Source organism: Rhinopithecus roxellana, chromosome 15 (assembly GCF_007565055.1).
Source record: "Rhinopithecus roxellana isolate Shanxi Qingling chromosome 15, ASM756505v1, whole genome shotgun sequence".
Taxonomy (NCBI): Eukaryota; Metazoa; Chordata; class Mammalia; order Primates; family Cercopithecidae; genus Rhinopithecus; species Rhinopithecus roxellana.
Window position 1 is genome coordinate 112,985,848 of NC_044563.1, and position 25,902 is coordinate 113,011,749.

At 35.0% G+C, this 25,902-nt stretch overlaps 2 protein-coding genes across 10 annotated transcripts in view; one reads left to right on the top strand and one right to left on the bottom strand.

The window, feature by feature from the left end:
• IMMP1L (inner mitochondrial membrane peptidase subunit 1) overlaps positions 1 to 25,902 on the top strand; it is a 76,906-nt gene that overhangs the window by 49,646 nt on the left and 1,358 nt on the right. For 7 of the 8 annotated variants that reach the window (XM_010358321.2, XM_030917979.1, XM_010358317.2 and 4 more), the window contains one exon: positions 3,284 to 3,410. The exons of the other annotated variant lie outside the window; for it this stretch is intronic. In XM_010358321.2, coding sequence (XP_010356623.1) covers positions 3,284 to 3,410 — 127 coding nt within the window. The remainder of the gene's footprint in view (positions 1 to 3,283; positions 3,411 to 25,902) is intronic. 8 annotated transcript variants of the gene reach the window in all.
• DNAJC24 (DnaJ heat shock protein family (Hsp40) member C24) overlaps positions 23,084 to 25,902 on the bottom strand; it is a 75,711-nt gene continuing 72,892 nt past the window's right edge. The window contains exon 6 of one of the 2 annotated variants that reach the window (XM_030917983.1): positions 23,084 to 25,528. In XM_030917983.1, the coding sequence (XP_030773843.1) occupies positions 25,466 to 25,528 (63 nt within the window). In that variant the 3' untranslated portion in view covers positions 23,084 to 25,465. Of the gene's footprint in view, positions 25,712 to 25,902 lie in introns of both variants that reach the window. The other variant, XM_030917982.1, reaches the window with a different exon arrangement.

The following is a 25,902-nucleotide window of genomic DNA, read 5'->3' on the forward strand; positions in this document are numbered from 1 at the left end:
ATTTGATTCCCTTGAGCTAGTATTTAGTTTATGGCATAACAAGTAGGTTTAGGCACTTCTCTGTCACTGTTCACCTTTGCTATAACTTATTTCACAGTACTGAAAATTGTTAAGAATATGTTTCTTCACATTTACTGATCTTTCACCAGCCTTAGATTCTGCAGATAAACTCTCTTGGTCAAGCTGTATGGTTTGGCATGCTCCCTAGGTAATTCTTCTTCAAATCTTTTACCCATAACAACTTCTGTATACTTAATTGTAGATATAGGAGTTATAAAATAAAACTTATATAATAGATTGTGTTGTTGCTCCCTTTTCTTTTTAACTTATATCAAATTATCCTTATATAGCCTTTGAATTAACTGGAGACCTAGCCTCATGATGTAGCATGAAAACAAGCATCTGTGTTCCATGCCAGTGACATAATTTTATTCACAATAATCCTGGGGCATCCTGAATGAGGAGCTGAACTTGCTGGCTGAATAGTTTTTGAATACACAGCTTGATATTTTTTAAAAAATTACTCTTTGCATTCAGATAAGTGAAACAAATAACTACATTCAGTAAATGAATTCAGATTCTTTGAAGATCTTATTTTGTACTCTATTCATCCAGGTTACAGGACAGCTCAAAATCTGGCATTTATGAAATATACCAAAGTAACTTTTAGAGCCAAGGTAGCCAGCTGGTAACTTTTACTTAAAAAATACTACTGTCCTGAGTATTCTCTTTCATTTACCCGCAGCACAGAACTCAAGATTTCAGGGGAATCTTTGACTCCTGGTGAGGGGTCCTGTTGTTGGCTGCCTGTTTCTAAATGTAAAATAACCTTCCATTTAGACAAGAATAAAAGTTTGCATATCTAGTATCTAAAGCACATGGATGTCTCTTCAGTCAGCTGCAGAGAACACTCAACCTTGAGACAGTCAAATTTTTGCCACTGCTTATTCTTTCAACAAATAGTAGTGAGCACCTAATTTATAAGATGTACCGTACATTATAGAGAATATTAAGATTAATGAGATATTGACACTAGTTTTCAAAAGCTTACTGTGTAGTAGAATAATAAGTTGTTTATAAATATGAGAAAATTTTAATAAGCTTCCTTTTAAAACTGTTTGAAGGAGTTAAGAATCTAAGGGATATGTATTTTGATCTAAATGCTATGCATATGTCTAGTTAGACTACCAGAAATAAAGTTTATATTAATACTACTTTCTACAAAAACAGCACGACTGAATTATGATTTCTATGTTGCCATTCGAGTGCAAAGTTTGTTTTAAGGGTCATATTGATTATTTGATCAAAGAACTTAAGCTTCATTAAACACCCATGGAAAAACGTCTCTTCCTCCAAAGCTACCCAAAATCAACTTTGATGGTGTGTTACAATTTTTGCAAATTTGTTCATCTGAACAGATCCACTGACATGGTTCTAGTTGTTTAGAAAGAAAATACCTTATTCTATTTTCAAAAGAAGGCAACATCCAAATTATAGAATGTAATGATTTGCTACCTTTCAACTCTTAACCAAGAATAGCCTCAAGAGATCATCATTGTAAATACTATTTCTGCACTTTCTGTAAAATTTCTGATAATGATATCTTTCATTCTGTTATATAAGAATGTTTCTTGTGAATTTCTCTTTGATTTAGTTTTTAGGGAAAATTTTGTCTTACCTCCCAAACTAAATGTTATTTTATTAATTAATGATTTCCATGTAACTGTTCTTAATTTCTTCTGACTTGGCTCCCAAAGAGTTTAGAACCCATTTTAATGCTTCTATAGAGCAGTTATTAGGTTTCTGATTTCATCATCATTTTCCTTTTATTTTTATGACTTTTAATATTATTTTGACATATGCTTATTTTATTATAAGTAACATTAAACTATTTCTGGAACTAGGTACAATTAATAAGCAAATATGTTAAATCCTTTTAAACGTGTGTTAGTCAACAGAATTCACATATTGCTCGTTTTATGCAGAAAGAGCATTGTGTTCTGTTTGACTGTGGTCATTAGTCCTACATTCTGTCTTCTTCCTTTCCACTTTTTAGGATCTTTCTTATTTTTTATTACCAAATAGATTGTCAGTTCTTCTTATCATAAATCATGTCTTCTGTATGTAATCAGACCCTTATTGGTTTTATATGTTTGATGTCTCATTTTATTTTTCAGAGTGTATATTTGGGCAGCTTTTAGCATTTTATTTTGTTGTATCTTTTGATTTTTGTTCTCAAATATAAGTTCTTTTGATATGGGTTATAGGACTTATATGCTATTATTCCTCAATTATTTGAGTTCTAGGGAATCATGGATGATGTTTTTACCTTTTTAGTGTACCCTAAAGTCAATCAGTGCTACTGCCTGGACAGCAATATTTGTTTACTTAATTTGTTAGTATTTATATGGAATTGTGTGGAGGGTTTTTTTTTTGTTTGTTTTGGTTCATTTGGGGTTTTTCTTGGTTTTTGTTTGTTTGTTTTTTTGAGACATGGTCTCAGTCTGTTGCCCATGGTGGCATGATCATAGCTTACCGTAGCCATGAACTCCTGGCTTCAAGCAATTCCCTTGCCGTAGCCTCCCAAAGTGCTGAGATTATAGTTGTGAGCCACTGTACCTGGCCTATATAGAATTGTTTTTCCACAATTTTGGTTCTAAGAATTTGGACACAGGAGTAAAGCATAGTGAATACAATGCAAAAAGATAATTCTTGTGGAATTATCTGAAAGTTTAGAATCTTCTGAAATTATCAGAAATTTTAGATAGCCTTTTCATCACTCTTATTGTTGGATTCTCACCCAAAGTATTCAGTCGCAAAGGTTCTCAAAACCAGTGAATGTATGGAAGAGTCAGTATATGAGAGGATAAAGGTTATGGCTTTGTTTAAGTTGCCTTATAAAAATATTAAAGCAGCCGGGCGCGGTGGCTCAAGCCTGTCATCCCAGCACTTTGGGAGGCCGAAACGGGCGGATCACGAGGTCAGGAGATCGAGACCATCCTGGCTAACATGGTGAAACCCCGTCTCTACTAAAAAATACAAAAAACTAGCCGGGCGAGGTGGCGGGCGTCTGTAGTCCCAGCTACTGGGGAGGCTGAGGCAGGAGAATGGCGTAAACCCGGGAGGCGGAGCTTGCAGTGAGCTGAGATCCGGCCACTGCACTCCAGCCCGGGCGACAGAGCGAGACTCTGTCTCAAAAAAAAAAAAAAATATTAAAGCAGTGCCATGCATGTGTTTATGCTTAATAAATAATACAGACATTTCTTTGACTTTTCCCCCTCAGAGGTGACATTGTGATTGCAAAAAGCCCAAGTGATCCAAAATCAAATATTTGTAAAAGAGTAATTGGTTTGGAAGGAGACAAAATCCTCACCACTAGTCCATCAGATTTCTTTAAAAGTCATAGTTATGTAAGTAACATTTCAATTATGTTATTTTTTGGTGTCATAATTGATTAACATTAACTGAATGCTGACAAAAGAAAATAATGTTTATTCATATTTTGAATGTAAGTAAAAATGCATCCAGTAGAATTTAAATATATTTATATCAAGAACAATTCAGCCATTATATTTTATATATTTTAGTTACTTTTAAAACCTACATAAACATCATAATAATTGTTACAGGCAAAATTTACCAGTGGATGCTAAAATTATTGGACAAAAGTTTGAGAAGAAATAGAACCTTGCATAATCTTAAAGTATCTCTCCCAAGATATTTATTACAAAGGGAAAAAACCTTAGAGGTGAAACCTGTCAGGCACCACTTTAACTGAGTTATCTTCATCCTCATAACATGACATATCAACATAATGTAGCCTCTGGATAGAAGCACCAAGAAGGGCACTTGCAGGAAAAAAAAGTTACAACCTCAGTCTACTCATGAGAAAACATAAGACAATCCCAAATTGAGGGTCATTCTACAATATAACTGACCAATACTCTTCAAAAATGTCAAGGTCATAAAAAACACGGAAAGATCGAGGCCCTGTCATTGATTGGAGCAGACAAAGGAGACATGATAACTAAATGCATTTGGGATCCTGGCTTAGAAAGATTTTCCACTATTAGTGGGAAGTCTGACAAAATCAAATAAACCTTCTGCTTTATTTTTTTTAACATCCTGTTTAAATTTTGATAATCAAAATTGTGTATATTGAAATTGTATGCAACCACCTTGCCTGTACAGCTAGAAAAAGTGCAAGAACAGTAAAATGGAAGAATGAAGAGTAGATACAATGTGTTAGCTCCTTTCACCAATCACATGGCTTCTGTAACAGAGCTTATGGGGAAGAGATGGCCTTTTGTTTACTCAGCATATACTCTTCTTACTTTAATAATTATAGCTTAATTTTCTACTTTACATCTTCTGTGTCACTATCAAATTATTAATGCAGCTGTTAACTAACATTATCTCTGTATTCATCCTCAATGTAAGCAGATAATTGAATAATTCCATTGTCATCGTAAATTTATTTTGAACCACAATAGCCTCTGATTGCCCTATAAGTAAGTTTGACCAATAGACTGTTAAATAATCGATCTTATTTATTTACCATTTGTAATAGACTATGGTTCAGCTGTGCAAGTGCTTTTGATGTTTATTACTACAATGCTAAATACACAGTAATTGTTAGCTTATGGTGATAACAGTGTTAAAGATGATAGTGTGCTGTCAGGTAACATATTTTTCTACTATTGCTTTCATCATGGACACTGTATCCTCTTCTCCTTAAAAAATGTTAGATTTTCCATGTAGTTTCACCTTCATATGACTATTAGCATTTCCTGAGATATTCTAGTCACTTCTGAATTGCTTTAGCATCATGTGTGTACTTGAAACCAGAAATGATATCGATATCAACAGACAGAACAACAGAGCAAATAAATACCATATTGTTGTTGTTGATTTCTTTTTAAGAGTTATTAGAGGAGGATGTCAGTACAAAAGGATTCAGATGAAGTCTCTGCTAAGTAATCAGAGAAGATAACCAGCACTGTAAGATGTACATTTTTTAAATGTTCTTTTCAAGGAAAATATTCATTGAGTTTTGTTTTTGTTTTTAATTGACACAAAATAATTGTACATTATGGGGTATAGTGTGATGTTTCAATACGAATATACATTGTAAAAAATGAAATTAGTATATTTAGCATATCTATCACCTCATGTATTTTTTATTTCCTTGTAGTGAGAACATTCAAAATCCTCTGTTTTTTTGTTTTTTTTTTTTGACATGGTCTTGCTCTGTTGAGCAAGCTGGAGTGCAGTGGCACAATCTCAGCTCACTGCAACCTCCTCCTCCATGGGTCAGATGCTCCTTCCACATCAGTCTTCTGAGTAGCTCCTTCATATACAACACAATATTGTTAACCATAATCACTCTACTGTGTGGTAGAACACCAGTAGGGCGTTCTATTACTGAGTTTTTATGTATTTGATAAATGTACAAATTACATGACATTGACATTTTGTTCTGGGTGTATTCCATTCACTTTTGTTAGACAAATTTGTAAGTATACAGTACATCATTCTAATAATCTTGGTCAACACTTATTTTGTACTTCATCCATACTGTTGAGAATCTTTTCAAAGGTTAACTTGTTTAATTTTCACAACAGCAACATGATGAATAGGTAATAGTAGTATTTTACTGATAGGTAATCTAAAGGAGGAGGCTAAATAACTTGCCCAATTTCAAACAGTGAGAGGATTGAAACACAAGTAGTGGCTTCAGAATCTGTAACCCTCACGATGCCACTACTACTTTCAGAATACCCTTTGCCTATTTCTGTTCCCATCTCATCAAATTATACTTACTTTAAAATGTATTTGTCTTTATTATTTTTAAAAAAGCATGGGGAAGTATTTCTGATCGGGGCAGTATTGGTTTTGAAAGAGAAGCCAGTGTTTTTGAGAGTTTGTCCCTTGCCGGTTTTTCTACGCCGGGTTATTCAAGTCCTAAGAATTGTGTAGCTATTACAGAACCACTTTAGCAAATGTGTTCCTTTAATCAAGGTGATTTATAACAAAATTTCATCCAAGTTTGGAGTGCTCTGAGAAGATAGCCAAAATGTTTGCAGGGCCTACCCCTTTTGTCTGTCCGTTTTTTTAGCTATCTCAGAAGCACACTGGTGCAATATTTTATGAAATGAGTTTCTTACCCTTACCTCTGCATCCTCTTAGAAAAATCGTTGTTTATAAGATGAAGATATAACCATTCATATCTTGATTGAGCTGCTTAATAAAATGAACAATATTAAAATATGTTTTGAATTCCAGACTAAGAAAGTTTATTCTTGTATGTAGGTGCTTCAGAAAGCAAAACACCAAAATTCCTCATTGGAACCTAGCCTGTAGAGTTTAGCATATCAAAGAAATAGCTTTGTTTGTAGGTTGGCAGAAAAGAACATAAACAAATCATTGGTTAAGTGATGTAGTGATGTGGGATCATTTTATTCTTTCCAGAGTTCTTTTATGTTTGTTTTCCATTCCAGAGTTTTAAAAGACCACATGGCGAGCAACGCTTATGAATCAGCTTTACTTTTTACTGTTAGGTATTTGGAAACTAAGCAGTCCCTGTTAAGACGCTGTTGTGGGCTGGGCACCGTGGGTCTCACCTGTAATCCCAGTACTTGAGAGGCCAAGGCAGGCAGATCACCTGAGGTCAGGAGTTTGAGACCAGCCTGCCCAACATAGCGAAACTCTCTCTCTGCTAAAAATACAAAAAAATTAGCCGGGCGTAGTGACAGGCGCCTGTAATCTCAGCTACTTGGGAGCCTGAGGCAGGAGAATCCCTTCAACTTGGGAGGCGGAGGTTCCAGTGAGCCAAGATTGCGCCACTGCACTCCAGCCTGGGCAATAAGAGTGAAACTCTGTCTCAAGAAAAGAGGAAAAAAAAAAAAAAAAAAAAAGATGCTGTTTGTTTTGCTTATTTTGAAGGTACTGAAGCCAATAATTCTTTCCTGGGGTTATGTATGAACTGAGCATTGGCTACTGTAAAGATATGAGATTAATTTGTGACTCTCGAAAGAAACAAATTGTCATGAGCTCAAACATCTTGAGTATGTTGCCTTTCTGTATATTCTACAGGAATTCCTCAGTTTGCTGCTAGAAGCTATTGTTTTATCAGAAAAAATAATTTAGTTGGAAGTAGGAGCATGTAGCAAATAAGAAATAAATAAAACGAGTTGGCATTCTCCCATTGGTTTGCACAGCAGGCAAAATGCAAAGTAAACCTCTATTTAATTTAGTCTCTATTCCCTTAGGGAATATAGGGACAGGGCTCAGAAATACACTAAAATTTTGTTATAAAGCCAATTAAGAAGAAAAGCACTTCATAATGTTTATTAGTATAATAATGTGTGATAATCCAGGACTATGCTTTTAATCCATGGGGTAACTATGGAATAGTTAGGCATTTTGAAATATAATAAATTTCTATCAACAAACATGTTGTAAAATCTACATCTAAACAAACTCCCTTGACACCACATCCTCCTATAGGGAAGAGTTGTGTATAGTTAACTCCATTCTGAGCTTCGTATTATTTTTTTGAACTCTTTCCAGTTAGGCTTTGGTCTCCACCACTTCATTGATGGTTCTTGTCAAAGTCCCTAATGACTTCTCTCGTTGTCTCTCCAGTGATCAACTCTCAGTCCTCATCATACTTGACCTATTGTTAGTATTTGAAATAGTTGTTCTCAAAACCTGGGTTCACTTAGGTTTTGGGACACTGCTCTTTTTGGTTTCTTTCCTATCTTTCTTCTGAATTTCCTTTATTGGTTCTTCCTCATATCCAAATATTGGAATGATCTTCAAACCCTGGAGTTAACTAAAGGTTCATATTTTAAATTTTCTGTTGCTTGTCTACACTTATACTTTAGCTGACCTCATCCTGTCTCATGGTTTTATGTACAGTACTTTTTAACTTACTCTCAAATGTGTATCAACTATAACCTCTTCCCTGAACTCTAGAATCATGTCTAATTGTCTGATATCTTCACTTTAATGAATAATGGTCATCTCAAACTTAACTGTATCCAAAGTTAAAATCCTGATTTTCTTTCCCAAACTGACTCCTTCCATACACTTCCCATCACAGTAAAGAAAACCCCATGCTACTTTTTCAGGCCACAAACCTTAGAGTTATCTTTACTCTCCTTCTCTTTCACCCTACATCCAATCCCTTAGCAAATCATGATTATACCTTCTATATATAATCAGAATCAAACCACGTTTTGCTACTGTCACTGCTACCATCCATTAGTTTGCAAGATAAACTCATCTCTCTCATTTTGTTGCAATAATTGTTGAACTGTTTTCTTTGCTTATACCCTTCCAATTTTCTGGCTTCTCTACCCCTTCCATTGATATTCTCCACACAGCAGATAAGGTCATCCTTTTTGATGATGATGCTTTTTAAGCATGATTATGTCACTCTTCTGCTTAAAGACTCCATTGGCTCCCCATTTCACTTATAATAAAAGCCATAGGCCTTATGGTGGCCTGCAAGACCCTGCATAATCATTTTCCCTGCTGCCTTTCTTGTAATTGTGTCATTGGAACACAATCATGCCTATTCATTTGTCTGTTGTCTGTGTTTGCTTTGTCTAAAATGTCAGAATTGAATAGTTGTGATAGAAACTATATGACTTGCAACGCCTGGACTATTTCCTATCTGTCCCTTTTCAGAAAAAGTTTGCTGACCCCCTGATCTAGAGCATAAGATTCTTGGTGACAGGGACTCATTTTAATCACAGTTGATTTCATATCATTTCAACTGTGATTTGGCAGCTAGTAGATATTTTTAAAATACTTGAAGGGTGGACAGATCTAGATTTATATGAATAGGGTGCTAGTTTCTTTTCTACTTCCACTCCTTTTTTCTACTGATTTCTACTGCAAACTTGCTCCCAGGTAAATGCGTGATGTTTCTCAGCAGATGTTTGTGGAGCCTACCACACTGCTGAACTGGCCAATCTGTGGTCATTCTAGTCTTCATAGAATTGAAAGCTAAGGTATTTCCAATGGTAAGACTACCTGACTGCCTTACACAATGGCAGGTGAAAGTTGTAGAAAATATTGGACTGTTCCTCTTACTGTGTACCAGGAGAGCAGAGTGCTGATTAAATATTTCTTTTCCTAAGTGACTTCTATTTAGGACTGCATATTTTTCAGACCTTTCTTTAAGCAGAATAAAAATTCACCAGGCTCTGAATTGACTTATCACTATAGAATAGTGAACTTGGTTAAGGTTAAGTCTCCTAAAGTACTGGGGGAATTGAGGCATACTGGGCTTACCTTGTCGTCATTTTGAAGGAAGCTTTGGTGCCGCTGAAATGCTATGGTGGTTTTATTACGATGAAGGCTAAGTTGCCCTTGCAACATTCATTGCCTACTAATTAGGCTGTGTGGTAATAAAAGTTTCTGCATTTCTGTAGACATATATGTGCCTTTTGAACATACTTAACTACTATACAGATAATTTGTTCTTTTGGTCCTTTTATTGGTTTATTGGCTTAATGATGGGTAAAGTTGTTACCTGGAGTTTATAAATTTCTCCTTTTAGGATTTTCTGTGGTTGTTCATTGTAAAATGAAGAATCATTTTTTAAATCTTTAAATAAAACCTTATTTATTGAATTTTCATGTCTTAGCCATAGTAGCTACCTTGTATTGAGAATAGACATATTAATAGAATATGATTATGGAAATTTTAGTGTATTCTGTGGTTAGTGTGGTTAGTGCATAGCAGTCTTTTGCTGTTGTTACAGGAAACAAATCTGTACTTATTAGAAAAATCATGTTTTTACTTTTATCTGAGGGCTACTGAAGATATCTGGCTATTTAATTTAAAGGTTTTTGGTTGTCTTTGATACCATAGATGTCAGCATTATACACAAAAGGTGAAACATTGTTCACCAAATAATAATCCATTACCACAGCAGAGTGATGGGAGGTGACTAAGGAATGTAGTTATTTCTTATGTTTTTCTTTGTGAATTGTAGAGTATGTTAATAACATCATTATTATTATGTGTATGTACATATAACATATATGTACATATGTTATAATGTAAGAAGTAGAGACAATTTTACATTTCGAAAGAACTGATTGTTATCAGGATGTACTGGTGGTATAGTGTATTAAAAGGAGAACTTGGAAATGTAACAATATGGCAACAATAAAGCTGTTTTACAGTGTATTAGATAATATTTGAATAAAACTGATGGACAACCTAAGAAACAATCTTACTAATTAGCATTACAAAATGGTCACTTTATATAGTTAACACTAATAGTCCTTTAATGAATACTGTGTATTTAGGTTATAGTTCGAATCCCTGAATATTCTAAATGCTGTCTTTCTATTTGTTTAAATGTCATTTCCCTTAGCTAAAAGTCAACCATCTGGTCTTCTATTACCACTTGTATTATAAACAGAAAAAAGTACTTCTCTGTAGAGAGAGGAATCATCAGATTGAAAGGGCTTGTGTATTATAAGCTGCTGATATACTAAATCCTTATGTCATTTAAATAGAAGAACTGCCTAATAATGTCACTTATTACAACTAGGGTATCTAAATAAGCGACTTGCTTTTTGCAGACTATAGTGATAAAAACCTGTGCCACACATCCATTTCTCAGCAACGGCTCCTAGGATAATCAATCATGGCATACTGCTAATGCCTTGATTGCAGCTGATATGGAGGAAATATGTTTACTCTTTTGCTAAAGTGAAGTTCACTGCGGAGGTGACGTGACTTTTTCATTCTATAGCTAGCACGATTCTGAAGATAAATTTCACTCATTGTTTACAAGTCTAAAGTGTTTTTGTTCAGATGTCAACACTAAAGAATGATCTTTGAGGCTCCTCGACTTAGTGTTTTCTGATGTGTTCTCTGAACATTTTCAGAATAATTTGAGCTTAGTTTAACAGTAATATGTAGTTCATAAGAATCCTGTTTTGTAGTAGTATATTTTACTTTCATATGCTTGAAAAGATGTATATATGAAGATCAACATTTCTATTGAAAGAGTAGCAGGTTGTCCAGAAATTTGTATGTGTTGCTCACCTAGAAATATTTTAACCACTCAAAAGTTAGAAAGTTGGTGCCATTGGTATGAATCTAGAGAGGCAGGATACAGCTGAGTAAAATGAAAATATTGTATGTATTTTTATCTGCAAGTTATGTGGGACTTCTGTACTTTAAAGTTGCTTCAAAGTCGTTTGCAGAAATTAAAGAACAAAATTTGTTTGTAACACAGGTATTCAGTGTAAGCATCTGTACCAGACTCCAAACTCTGTTGGTAGTAAGGAGAATATATTCCAAGTGTTAATGTGGCTTCCTAATCTAAAACAATCTTTTTTATTTATTTATTTATTTTCTTTCAGAGACAGAGTCTCACTCTGCCTTGCAGGTTCAAGCAATTCTCCTGCCTCAGCCTCCTGAGTAGCTGGGACTACAGGCGCTTGCCACCATGCCCAGCTTATTTTTGTATTTTTAGTAGAGGCAGGGTTTCACCATGTTGGGCAGGCTGGTCTCAAACTCCTGACCTCAAGTGATCTGTCTGCTTCGGCCTCCCAAAGTGCTGGGATTACAGGCATGAGCTACTGCGCCCGGATGCTAAAACAGTCTTTACTAGGTCTGCTGGAAAAACTGCTGTTGAGTAGGTGCAATATATTCAACTCTTTTGGAATAAGCAAGTAAATGAAGTTTTGATGTTATCACTTTGGGTAATTAAAATTCGACAGGTTTTTGTGAACAACTTCATCTTAGCCCATAAAAGTATTCTCACCAAACCAAACAATCCTCTACCTGAAACAAGAATGAAAAAGAGGAAAAACAGATATAAAAGCAGGTATGCATATTATAAAATGGCTAAAGGTATTAAATTAGCAAGAAAATATTGGCATTACAAGTTATTGCACTGCCAACCTGGACATTAGAGTGTTTTCCTCCTGGGAGAGAATTTTCATAATTACTTTAAGAAAATGTATAAATCACTTAGTATGGCATAGCTAGTGCTTGTATCCAACTAAACACAAATGCAGAGCTAACAAGGAAAGGAGACTAAGCAGTATTTAACAAAGTACTTAAAATTATAGGTGATTTAAAATTCTTGGATGCAACTTAAGATTCTCATCTACTTTGTGTACATTATGTATGATTCTTGAAAGCAAGAAGGATTAGAGAAACCTGTTGTCTAAAGAGACTTGAAATTTGACCGGACTTCCCAGTGTAAGGAAAGTCAAAAGTAGGTCTAGGGACACAGACTGAGACTGATAATGGACTTCTGACCCCAGACCAATCCCAGCACTCACACATCTTCCTTAATGAGGCTGCCTCAGAAGTGGCCAGACCACTGGACTTGGGAGGGGGGACATCTAAGGGCAGACTGGGAGAGAAGACTTAAAAAGCTTTCAGGAGGCTATAGGAGTATACAAAATTTGCCAGACATTAACCTCTCAACTTTCTTTTTTGATGTGTGCATTCATTAATTCCACAGACACTGAGCACTTACTTGAGGGCCAGTACACGTTAGGGTAGTCATCTTTGCCCCAGCAACACCAATAGAACTTTCTGAAATAATGGAAATATCCTGTATCTGTGCTGTCCGATATGGTAGCCACTAGACACATATGGCTGTTGAGCACATGAAGCATGGCTAATGTGTCTGAGGAATTGAATTCTTAATTTTATGTAATTTTAAAATTTAGATAGCCACATATATGACTAGTGGCTGCCATATTGGACAGTGTAACTTCAGGGGGTTATAGTTAAGTTGGGAGAATAGAAAAAATTACAGTATGGTATGATAGAATTATGCACAAGGTGCTTTGATAAGACACAAGGATATTTATCCAGACTGGGTTAAATGGGATTATTCCAGAATGGGAAGGTGAAACCTGAGTTGAAGTTTTAAAAGGTAAGTAGAAGTTAGTCAAAGCACGCAGCGTATTCTGAAGGCCTAGAAGTGAGTATAGCATTGTGCTTTTGGGGAACTGCCAAAGGTAAGAGTTCCAGTGTATGGCACATACAGTAGGAGAGATGAGTAGCAAGAAGAGATAAAAATGAAAGGTAGAAGCCAAGCATGGTAGTCTGTTAAGTGAGAGGATGGCTTGAACCCAGAAGCTCAAGGTCAACCTGGGCAATATAGCAAGACCCATCCCTAAAAATAATAAGTAAACAAGGCTCAGTTCCTTTTATGTTTCAAGTAGGGGAATAACATGATCAGGCTTAGTTTTTATTTACTTTCTGTGGGGCCATTCTGATGTTAGTGTAGACTAATAAAGGATGGCTAGGATTAGGAGAGCCTGGAGGCAGAGAGACCAGTTAATAGGCTGTGAGTGAGGCAAAACTGAAATAATAACATTGAGAACAGAAAGAAGTACAAAGATTGCAGAAAGATTAAGGAAATAATCTAGACAAGATTGGATGGTGGAAGAAAGGGAATTGAAGGGCTTAAAAATAACACCCAAGTTGTTGGTTTTTGCCACAGGGTGGGTGGTACAATAAAATAGTGTTGTTGGGGGAGATGTTAATTTGGGAAATGGAAAGAAGATATATAAAATTTTGGACAAGTGTGGAAGTCTACTAATAAGATTAAGGTAGATTATGTTTTAAATTAATACTGTGGCAATTAAATTTTATAGCAAGTAGCAAAAAAGTACCGCTTTCCCCAGATGACATCTGGATGCTCTGCTATTCCCTCCTTGATGTCCATAGTCTGTTTCTATCTCCTAGTCAAAACAGTGTTTTGATGAGCTTAGCCCTAGATCATTCTTACTTTTTAAAGATCTTCAGCTATTCTCTTTGTATCATTGCATCATCACTAAAAAATGCCATCTGTCTCATGCCACTGCACTCCAGCCTGGGCAAGAGTGAGACTCTGTCTCAAAAAAAAAAAAAAAAGTCATCTGTCATCCACCTGCCTAATTTGCAATTTTGTACTCGCAAAGCTAGATTTTATTCTAAATAATCTGCTGGGTTTGGTACATTAGAGTTGTGTTTTGATGAGTAAAACACAAGCAGAAGTGTCTGTCAAATATATTCAACAATGCCTGTTTCTAAAAAAAATGCATCAGTAACATCAAGTACAAAAAGACCTACATATTTAATTTTAGTCATTTCTTTTTGCAGTATGGCAGCCTTTCTACTGGTAATCTATTTTGAATACCCTTTCAGATATAAATCTGTTTTTCTAGCCAATCTCTATATTAAGCAGCTATGCACAGCAACAACAGGAGATTGAAAAGAGTTACAGAGATTCATCTGTAGCAATAAATCCATATAGGATGAGTTTGGATTTTAGGAAGAATTAAGTGGAGTGCTAGGAATAAAACTTTTGGTGGAAACATATTAGTACATATTGTGTACAGTATGCATCTGATTTACTGTTTAGAACTGTTTTTCTGAGAGCATGAGAAAACTCCTTATTGTAATACCACCATTTTCTACTACACTCTGAAATACCCTTTGTTGAATTAAGTTGGGCTCATCCTCTGGAAGGAGAGCAAGTATATAGATCAAGCTGTATTAAAGTGAAAGTGCAGAGATAGTCTTAGAATGAGAATATAAAGTGCTTCTTTTGAATCTCAAAATAGCAGGTAACATTGTATTTACAAAGAGACAGAGGTAAAAGACTGGGACAATAGTATTGGGAGGCGTGGATAGAAAGGCCTATAAACTGGCTTCAGTCCCAACCCTCTTCTCCATCTCCTACATTCTGACTAGTTGGTAAATGGTTCTAAAGAAGTGGATGCTTGATAAGGGCCTAAGCATTCAATATTTAATAAACATTGCTTGATGAACATGCCCATTTAAGTTCGAGACCAGCATAGTGAAACCCCGTTTCTACTGAAAATACAAAAATTAGCCAGGCGTGGTGGCACACGCCTGTAATCCCAGCTACTCTTGAGGCTGAGGCAGGGGAATTGCTTGAACCCAGGTGGTGGAGGTTGCAGTGAGCCAAGATCGTGCCATGGCACTCCAGCCTGGGCAACAGAGGAAGACTCCGTCTCAGAAAAAAAAAAAAAAAAAAGAAATGTTAGTTTTTACTGCTAATCTAGGATGACTTTATCGTAAAAACTGAATTTCATTAAATTAGGTGGCATAATTGATGTGGTACTCATAATTAATGTACATTTTTAATTATATTGGATTCAAGTCGAAGACTTGGGTAACACCAGAGCTATATAATTGAATATAGTATAAAAGAAAATAACCAGAAACATAAAGTAAAATAGCAAAGCACAGTTAACTTTGCAGAGATCTGGGTAGACTGCCTAGGAAACCAGGGACAAAGAAAGCCCAATAGACATAATTCACACTGGCAAATGTGGCAGCTGCTAGTAAGTGCTCTTATTGACTGCTTCCTGGATGCCAGGAGTCTTGTTTCATTTGATTCTCATAGTATTTCTGTAAGGTATTAGTCTCAGTTGTATAGATGAGGTTTAAATAACTTGCCCAAGGTGCTTACCTAGTATGCAGAGCCGTATTTGGAACTCAGGACTATGTGTGACTGTGTGGACTGTATTTTTAACCACTATCCTAAACAACCCACCAGAGGTTACTATTGAGGCTAGATGGAGTTATTGAGAGCTTAGGGAAAAAAATGAAAGAGCTTATCTTGCAATCGCCACGAGAATGAGCAAGTCAAGCCTTAGACTAAGCTTTAAACGTACTCAGCAGGGAGAAGCTCAATCATGAAAGAGAACCTGTTGAGGCTTGAGTAAAGCAAGCCTTACTCAAACCCCAGTGCTATAGGTGTAGCCTACTGAAACTTTTGTGTAAATTCCTCTTTGGTGATGACTGGCTATGAATGTAAGGTGGCACCATTTTTAAGGAGGGAAGGGCAATAACAGTTCCCAGCAATGTAGATAGGATAGCAATGAGGCTGAATTTTAAAAGGGAGAAAAGGAAGCAGGACCGCATAGAAATAGTACATATTAAAATAGTTAGTGTATTAACTGTTCTGTGCCTGGTCCCTGTAATCCCTTTATCATGCATCTAGCATTTGGAAACACTTCTATCAGGACTCCAGATACTCCTCTGCCTTAATTAGCTCAGGTAGACAGAATGTGGGCAAGTAGTTAGGGCGAGGAGAATGACAAAGTAAATAAAACTGTTCCTTGAGTTTGTTTTGAGAGATACCCAGAACTGACATTTGAGACACTCCCGTTTTTAAAAATTAAAGGTTAATGTTTTCTCACCTTGGTGTTCTAAAAGTCTCTTCTATTTATTGTATCTCAGAATTTAATTCTTCACTTTTTTACATGTGTTTTTGTTTATAGCTTCTGCTGGCATTACAGGAAGGGTTAACAACGATTTACTGATGGTGCTTCCAATTTTGCTGTTGCATGACTCAAACAAATTGGGTTTTATGATATCTTTTTAGAACAATATTAATAAATTATTCATTTTCAAATATTATCTCTAGTAGTTCGTGTGCATAGGATCTTACTATGGCCACACTTTGGTTACATAAGTCATGATTAAACAGAATATACAGTGGCCATATAGGAGGTGTAGTAACTTGATACTGCTTTCTCGTAAGATAGTAAGATAAAAAACAATTACATAGTATTAATTATTGGACTAAAATCACATCTTTTGAATGTACATTCATCATATAGACTTTTTTCATAGGCAAGGGAATTATGCATTTTATAGCCCACTGATTATTCCATTAAGCACAAAATAAAATCTTTGAAACACATGCAAAATGAAATACTTTTGAGACTAGAGTATTGTTGATTCATCACTGTCATTTGTTTTTACTAAATAGAAGCAAAAAAGACTGATTGCTTTCATAAATGTGTGCACTTTTTCTTGTACATTACAGGAAAATGAAAAAATAATCATTAAAAAAAGAATTCTAAAAACTTTGTTCCTCACCTTGCCTCATAATTTATGTTTGTTTATTTCAGACTATTGTTTCGTTGTCTTTACAGTCATTTTAGAACCATTAAAGACGTATTAGCAATAGGGCCAATGCAAACCCTACCATTTTTGGTTGTAAACAATAAAATACATGGCAAATAAAGTGTTAATTAAAAACAGTCTGTTCTTCGGATTTTCTGGTTTTTGAAACTTTTGAAGGTCAAACATACAAATATTTTTTAGCCAGAACTTTTCTTAATTAGATGTTATTTGCCTCATCAAATAAATGAATTTGATTGCAGTTTAGTAAATGTGTTATTTGATATTGTGGACTCTTTCATCAGATTTCACTTGAATCAAGAAAGGTAACACCTGTGGATTGCCTCACAAAAGCCTCTTTTGTTAAATGGACACCCGCAGGCCATGAGGCAATTACATTTGTTGCTTGTGCTAAAAAGGAGGTACTTAACTAGACCTCAGTAAATATAGCTGAGAACTAGAGGCTTGATTCTTTTGTCCAGCCCCGAGATTAGGTTTTATCATGGCTCAGGAAGTAAACTTCTGACGTAGAAAGGAAAAACAAGAATGATTTAAAGGTCCCTTCATGCCTTAAAATTTAGCTGTAAAGTTAGCTATATCTCAGACACATGGAGAATTCAGGTTTGGGCAAAATTAAAACAGTTTATGGCATTCATGAAAACATATATTCATATATTCAGTCTTATGTATTCATTCAAAATGGCATGGCATATTTACAAGAGTACAAAATTAATCCAACTTAAAAATTTTGATTATGAGACGTAGTGAACAAAGACATAGCATTAGGGATTTCCATTTTGGGCCATTTGCAAAACATTTAATATAAATGTGTTTATTAGAGTGGTTTTCAGCCTTAGTTGTAAAGTTATAGCTTTTAAAAAAACACATTTTATTATGTCTCTGTGAGCACAAAAAAGGAAAGAAAAATACATGTTAATCTACCATTTTATCCCGTTCATATTTTATTATTATAATATTGCTATAGAATTCTTTTTTCTATTATCTGGTTTGAATTTTCAACTTACTGACAACTAGTAGGTTAATCTAACAGACCATAACTGTGTTTAAAGTTAGAAAGAAAATGTTTATTCTGTTCCTTGCCTCATTCGGTATCAGAAAAGTCAGGTGTTGTGTTTCAAACCCAAACCAAAAAATGTGTTTTACTGTATGTTTGTTAAAATGTGTTCTTGGCTAGATTAATATTTTAGTCATCTATAGATTTGATGACAGTACTGTGAATTGTATAGTGCAAGTCATTTACTTGTACTATACAAAGAAGCATGTCCTACTATATGGATTAGAGGTTAGGTTAACTCTTTCCACACTACCAAAGACAAAAAAAAAAAAGCCCAACCCGGAAACACTTTTTAAAAAAATTCAACAAGCTCCCCCTAACCTGCATCATGAAGGATGATGCTCCCTTTTAAAAGTATGAACATCACCGAAAGTGTTAAGCAGTTTGTATTTTAAGACACACATATACATATATTTCTGTGTATATATACATATATATACTTTTAAGTTACTTAAATAGTACGCACTGATCATAAAAAATGTTTATTTTGAAATATATATTTAAAAAATTTTACAGTTATACACATTGCCCTGCAACTTGTTTTCACTGGCTATCTCATGGAAATCTTTCCATTAGTTTTATGTATTTATTTTTACTGGCTGTTTACTAATAGATAAAAGAAAGATATTCTATTTAACCTCTGCCTACTGAGGAACATTTATACCATTGCCAGTCTTGAGATGCAGAAAATACCATAGTGAATTTCCTTGTTTGTAAATAATTACCTGTTGAGTTTGGCAAATCTTTTCCGGAGATTTTGATAGGGAAAGGGTAAAACAACATAAAGGAGACGCCACTGAAGGGGATGCAAGATGGAGATGCCAAAGCACACTTCACCAAAAATTTTAATCTTCACTGAAATGATTCTCTTTATATTGTTCCAAGTATGCTAAAAAAATGTTTTAAGGCTGGGCGCAGTGGCTCATGCGTGTAATCCCAGTACTTGGGGAGGCCGAGGCGGGCAGATCTCTTGAGGCCGGGAGTTTGAGATCAGCCCGGCCAACAGGTTGAAACCCCATCTCTACTAAAAATACAAAAATTAGGTGGGCGTGGTGGTGCAGGTCTGTAATCCTCGCTACTCGGGAGGCTGAGGCAGGAGAATCGCTTGAGCCCGGGAGGCAGAGGTTGCAGTGAGCCAAGATCGCACCACTGCACTCCAGCCTGGGCGACAGAGTGACATTTTGTCTCAAAAAAATTTTTTTTAAATTATGTAATTTGAACATCTGCTTCTGGCAGTGATGGAATAACTGGTCATGAACTTGCCCTCCTGCCATAAAAAACTAGAAAACTGGACAAAAATATGTGAAACAACTGTTTTAATACATTGCATATCAGGCAGTATGAAATTGATCCTTGAGAGAAAGGAAACAAAATGAGCCTCTACTTGCCTCAACTTCTGTCTTAAAGCAGTTTTCAGACAACAGTACAAGGAGGGGAAGTCAAGCAAAGCACAGGTGGTCTTGCTGAGTTGAGACAAAGACTGGGGTACAGGTAGGCTTAAGTGGTTGGGATTTATAAATCCGACTACCATGAAGGAAAGAGCTACAGAAAGATCTCCAGAAATCTACGTAGATATTCCTTTGGCTTTTGGGCTCAATACTAAATTGTGCCTGCTTATAGTGAAACTTAAAGAGAATGAGTAATGAATGACTACTGGGGAGCTCTAAACCAAAAAAGTCCCATAACTCACACAGAGCTGAGAGACATTTGTGTTCTGACCAGCCAGCATGGACAGATCTTGTTGATATCCAGAACATTCAGTAGAGACTCTGGAAAAATCAAGCCTTAGTAGTAGGACTAAAATAGCCCTTAAGATAAAATGTAAGATAGAGACCCAACCTAGCAGGCTTATAAACAAGGCTTGAAAGGAATAAGGTGACTGCCGCTAACTTAACTACCTCACAGAAACCAGACTCCCTCAACATTCAACACTCTATAAAAACAGACAACAAAATTTACTCAGCAAATGAGTGTCCAGTTTTATCACAAATTACCACATATGTGAAGAAGCAGGAAAATGTAACACATAATCAAAAGTAAATCAGTTAAATAGACCCATAAATGACAAATTATGGAACTAGCAGAGAAGCACTCTAAAACACCAATTCTAACTATTTTTGAGGATCTAGAGATGAGCATATTGAGGAAGTAAATGGTATAAGAAAGAACCAAATGTAATTTTTAGAGCTTAAGAATACATTTGGTGGTCTTTACAGTAGTAGATTAGAAACTACAAAAGAAAAGTTCTGGGAATTTGAGGCAGCAATGAAAAATACACAAGCTGAAGGAAAGAAAAAAGTCTGGAAGAAAATAAAAAGAATAACCCATAGGACAAGTCAAGCAGATTAACATGAAGGCTATGGAAGCCCCAGGGTAGTGGGTAGAAGAGAAGTTGATCTATACATTTTTTTCCAATTTTGTTCAAAATGATAAATCAGAGATCCAAGAAGTACAGAAAGAAGTTCTGGCCAAATAAATACAAGGAAAATCAAACCAGGGAAGACAGAGAAAATCTTAAAAACCACGAGAGAAAAATATATTACATACAACTGAGAATAAGGAATTTCTGCTGATCTATTATAAAAAACAGCAAGAAGAAAACAAAATGAAGTCTTTAAAGTTTTAAGTGGGGAAACACTGTCAATCCGGAATTCTGTATTCACTGGTAAGGATGAAAATATGCTGTTGCAAAATTATTTCCTTTATTACCTTACATGAAGTGGTATAATACGTGAAGATAGTTATACCTTAAGAAAAGGTGGACTGTAATTAATGATGCATATTGTAAACCCTGGAGTAACAACTTCAAGAATAAGATCTATATTAAATATGGCAACCGAATAAACAAAATGAAATTCAGAAAAATAATCCAATAGAAAGGAGGAAAAAAGGAAACAAAAACAGATGCAACAAATACTTCACATCATGTCAGAAGTTATCTCAAAATGGTTCACATACCTAATCAAAGCTAAAGCTATAAAATTTGTAGAAGATAGTATAATATGTTCATAATTTGGGGGCAGGTAAAGATTTCTTAGGACACCAAAAGGACAAAACACAAGGAAAAAAATTATGAATTGGACCTCAGCAACATTAAAAACTGTTGCTTGTCAAAACATCATTTAAAAAGATGCAGACTGAGAGAAAATATTTGCAGTCCCATCAAAGGACCTGTATCCATGGTAAATAAAGGACTGGTACAATGAATAAGAAGATAACCTATTTTTAAAATGGCCAAAATATTTTAATAGATACTTCATGAAAGATAATACTAATATGCACAATGGAAAAATGCCTTCATCAGAGAAGTGCAAATTAAAACCACAATTTAATATCCTTCACCTACTAGAATGGCAAAACATTTAAAAACTGATAATACCAAGTGCTGGAGAGGTAGTGGAACAGGAACACAATCATACATTGGTTGTTGGGAGTATATAATAGTATCACTTTGAAAAAGTTTGGTAGTTTCTTTAAGGTTAAACATAGACTTACTGATGGCCCAGAAATTCCACCCTTAGATATTTACTGAAAAGAAGTAAGACTTGTACATGAATGTTCAGAGTGCTTTATTTTTACTAGCGCCAAACTGCAAACAACCCAAGTATCCACCTCCAGGTTCATAGATAAACATCGTGGTTTACAGTGGAATATTCAGAAGAAGTAAAAAATGAATGACTTCTACATACAACATAGATTAATCATAAAATCTTGCTAAGCCAAAGAAGGCAGACACAAAATAGGTACTTTGTAATTCCATTTATATGAAATTAAGCAACAGGCACAACTACTCTCTAGTAACAGAAAGCAGATCACTGGTTGACTGGGTCTAGGCATGGCGATAGGAAACTGACTACAAAGGAACAGAAGGGAACTTTTCAGCATAGAAGAAACATCCTGTATCATTGTGGTTGTGGTTAGATGGGTATGTACATTTTTCAAAACTTGTGTCAAAACTTAAAACAGGTGCATTTTACTGTATATAAAATATACCTCTATAAGTTGATTTTTAAAGTGAGATGAAGTATTCACTCTTTTCCCCCGTACCAAAAATAATTATATTTTTAAAAGGAGGAGTAATTGCAAACATAATTTTTTGTACTGGTAAACTGAGCATGGGTTGAGCTTCCCTAAGCCAAATATATGAAATCCAATATGCTCCAAACTCTGAAACTTTTTGAGTGCCTGTGTGATGCCACAAGTGGAAAATTCCACATATGACTTCACATGACAAGTCATAGTCAAAACACAGTCAAAACTTTGTTCCTTGGACAAATTATAAATATTGTATAAAATTACCTTCCGCCTATGTATATAAGGTATATATGAAACATAAATGGATTTCATGTTTAGACTTGGGTCTCTTCCCCTGGATATCTCATGTATATGCAAATATTCCAAAATCTAAATATCTGAAACCTGAAACACTTCTGGTCTCTAGCATTTCAGATAAGAGATACTCAACCTGTAATTTATAGAGGTGGATCAGCAAAGGTGACAGCTTTGGTTTTAAAAGATCTGTACTTAGAGGTTTTCTTGTTTATAGAGATCTTGTTAGATTAAAGGTAACATCAGTGATACAGCTGTTTCCTTGATTTGTATACTCTATCTACATCAAGTGTTAAGTCTGTGAGATGTAGGCATTATCCCTTTACTGTAAATGGATGCATGGTCATTAACATGTATGGATTTCAGATAACGAGGAGTTAGCATGTCTCATATTTGAACCTATTTCTTTTTTCTTGACTAAATATCAAATTTAGTACTTCACAGGTTATTTTAAGTATCAAATGAAAGGCTCCTGGTGATATGTTCTAGGTTTTTTTTTTTTTTTTTAGAAGATTACTTTCTGTAGTTGTTAATATATTACTCCAGCGATGGTTGGGCGTGTTGGCTCACGCCTGTAATCCCACCACCTTGGGAGGCCAAAGTGGGTGGGTTGCTTGAGGTCTGGAGTTCAAGACCAGCCTGGCCAACGTGCTGAAACCCTGTCTCTACTAAAATAGAAAAATTAGCTGGGTGTGGTGGTGGGCACCTCTAATCCCAGCTACTTGGGAGGCTGAGGCAGAATTGCTTGAACCCAGGAGGTGGAAGTTGCAGTGAGCTGAGATTGCACCACTGCACTCCAGCCTGGGTGACAGAGCAAGACTCTGTTTAAAAAAAAAAAAAAAAAAAATTACTCCAGAGATGATACTTCATCATACATCGCTAATTTGAAAGAAACTCAGGTCATAACTGCTACAGAAGTGACCTAGCTAATGGCAGTTATCATTGTGCTTTCAGAGAATTTCTACTTACAAGTATTTAACTACCAGCAAATATTTGAGTTCTACTTTTGGTTTAGGTACTGTAAATAATTAAAATCATCTTTTAAAAAGCATATGGATATAAAAGTAAATACTGTATAAAAAACTAAAAACTTTGTGGAACATAAATATAAAATACAAAAAACAGATTGGGAAAAGTATTTGCAATAAATGTATTAATCCTGTCTGTATTATATAAGAAATACACGTAGATAGGACAATTGAGATCCCAAAGACTAATATATGCAAAAGTAGGCACAGACTATTCACTGGATATTAAATGCCATCAGAAAACACACAGAATAATATTCTACACTGCCAACAATCAAATAAATGCATAGAAAAATATTACCAAGGTATTAAATTAGTTATTATTTACAAAAATAAAAAACATTCATCCAAGCCTTACAACCATTTGTCAGGATGTACTCCGAAAGAATAAAATAGTTAAATGTAAAAGAAGAAACCATGAGACCTTTCTAACAAAGACTCAGAATTCAGAAGACATGAAAGCAAAAGCTGATAAGAGAAATGAAAAACTGGGGATATTTGCTCTTTGTACCACAAAGGGCTAATCTCCCTAGTATTTAAAGAGTGCTTATGAAATGAAGGAAAAAAAAGAGATCAACCCAGTAGCCAAATGGCAAAAGACATGCAAAAATATATCACAGAGAAGGAACTAAACACCTCTTAAACACGAAGAGATTCAGCCTCACTCATAAGACAAAGGTATCATTTTTCGCCAAGCATATTGGCAAAAATCTATTAGGCTGGTGCAAAAGTAATTGTGGTTTTTGCCATTAAATTTATTTTGCAGCAAAAACCGCAGTTATTTTTGCACCAAACTATAATGTAATAAAAGTCATTAACACTCAAAAAAGTAAAATCATGGCATTACTGTCTGTTGGTTTATTCTGGTATAAAATAGTAAAAACTGACAGAAAAGGCAAGCAGGTTAAAAATAATAATAAAGGTTATAATGTAGGGCCCCAAGCAAGGCTGACTTTATATGTTAAGAGCTGGAAACAATCAGGTTGGTATGGGTAGGCAAGTTTAGGGAAAGCTTCATGAGGAGACGGAATGTATAAACCACGGATCCTGGTTTACTGTCAATGGGATGGTCAGACAAAGACATCCCTAGATTGTTGGTATGTTGCCTTATTAGTTTGTAGAATGTTTTTCTTTTACTTTTGCTGATGTCCATAACTACATGGTTTTCTTTATTCATTTACATTACCTGTTTTTAGAACTCAGGAAAAAACACATTTTAGGGAGAAACCATGGATATTTAAACATGAAAGATGTTCACCTTATAGCTTCATCAAAGTAACGCTTCAGAATGTTTATTACATATGGCTTTTCCAAATTCACTATTTCGTTCCTTTTTTGATGACTGTGATGTACACACTTTTCTACTAGGGCAGTCTTATGCTTCACTGCACATATGTCTATTTTATTAGATAGCAAAGAAGTGGCCTTGCTATTGGCCCTTGGACAAACTAGTTCCAGTTATAATAATAAAAGTGAATGATCATATATTTTCTGATATTCTTTCAGTAAACTTATGTCCTTTTTCTACAAATAGATTTAACATTTAATAAATGCAGTTAATTTGGAGGTTTTTGGCAAATATTTGTACATAAGACCTTCCAGAATCTTAAAATCGCTTATGTAAATGAAATTCAAATTTTACATTCTTGTATACATTTACTTTTCAAGAAAGTAATTTGTGATTTAAAAAAGAGTTGCATTATCTCTTATTAAACCCGGTAGTGATATTTTTCTTCATAAAAGGTTTACAAGTAAAACCAGTCAAATTAGTGAAAATAAATTCCTTCCCCATATATAGATCATTTTGGTCTGGTCAATAATTCAACTGTCTTAGGTAACAAAACTGTAAAATAAAAACTTTTAAAAAGCAATTTTAAAGATTGTTTCTGGAAAGTTAAGTTTTTTAGTTTACATTGAACAGATAGTAATAGGCAAATGTCTCATATTGCAGGCGGCTTTAAAAAAAAAGCAACATATTCTGTTCTAAATATGATTGTCACTGAGTAGAAATCTTGTTATTTGCCAGTTTATACATGGAACATTATAGGAGATAGTCTTTTCATTTAGGAGAAGGTCACCATCATTAATTTTGCAACTGATGATTTTATAATAGGTCCTTCTGGTTCTTCATGGTCATTATTGAAGTATAATGCATTGAAGATATGGCCTGTACAAAGGCAGAACAGGGATCTTAATTAGAATTCTGACAAGCCCACTCCAATAAAATGATGAGATTATTTGTAATTGATGTCACAATCAATTACCATTTAGTTCATCATGAGCATTCTAATAGGTCTGGCCTTGGTATTGGCCCCAGGATGTTGCTGAGTGAGTGGCTGCCCTGCTTATGCTGTTATTGAGACATAAGGGCACATTTTCAGTCAGCATCCTAATGACCTCTTTTGAAGTCTATTAAATTAATGACCCTGTCACACTGTTTTGATCTCTTATAACCTCAGTTTGGGGTTTGTATAACAAATTAATATTTGGGAACCATATGATGAAAAAAGATAGGTTTTTAAAAAAGTTGAAACCTTTGAT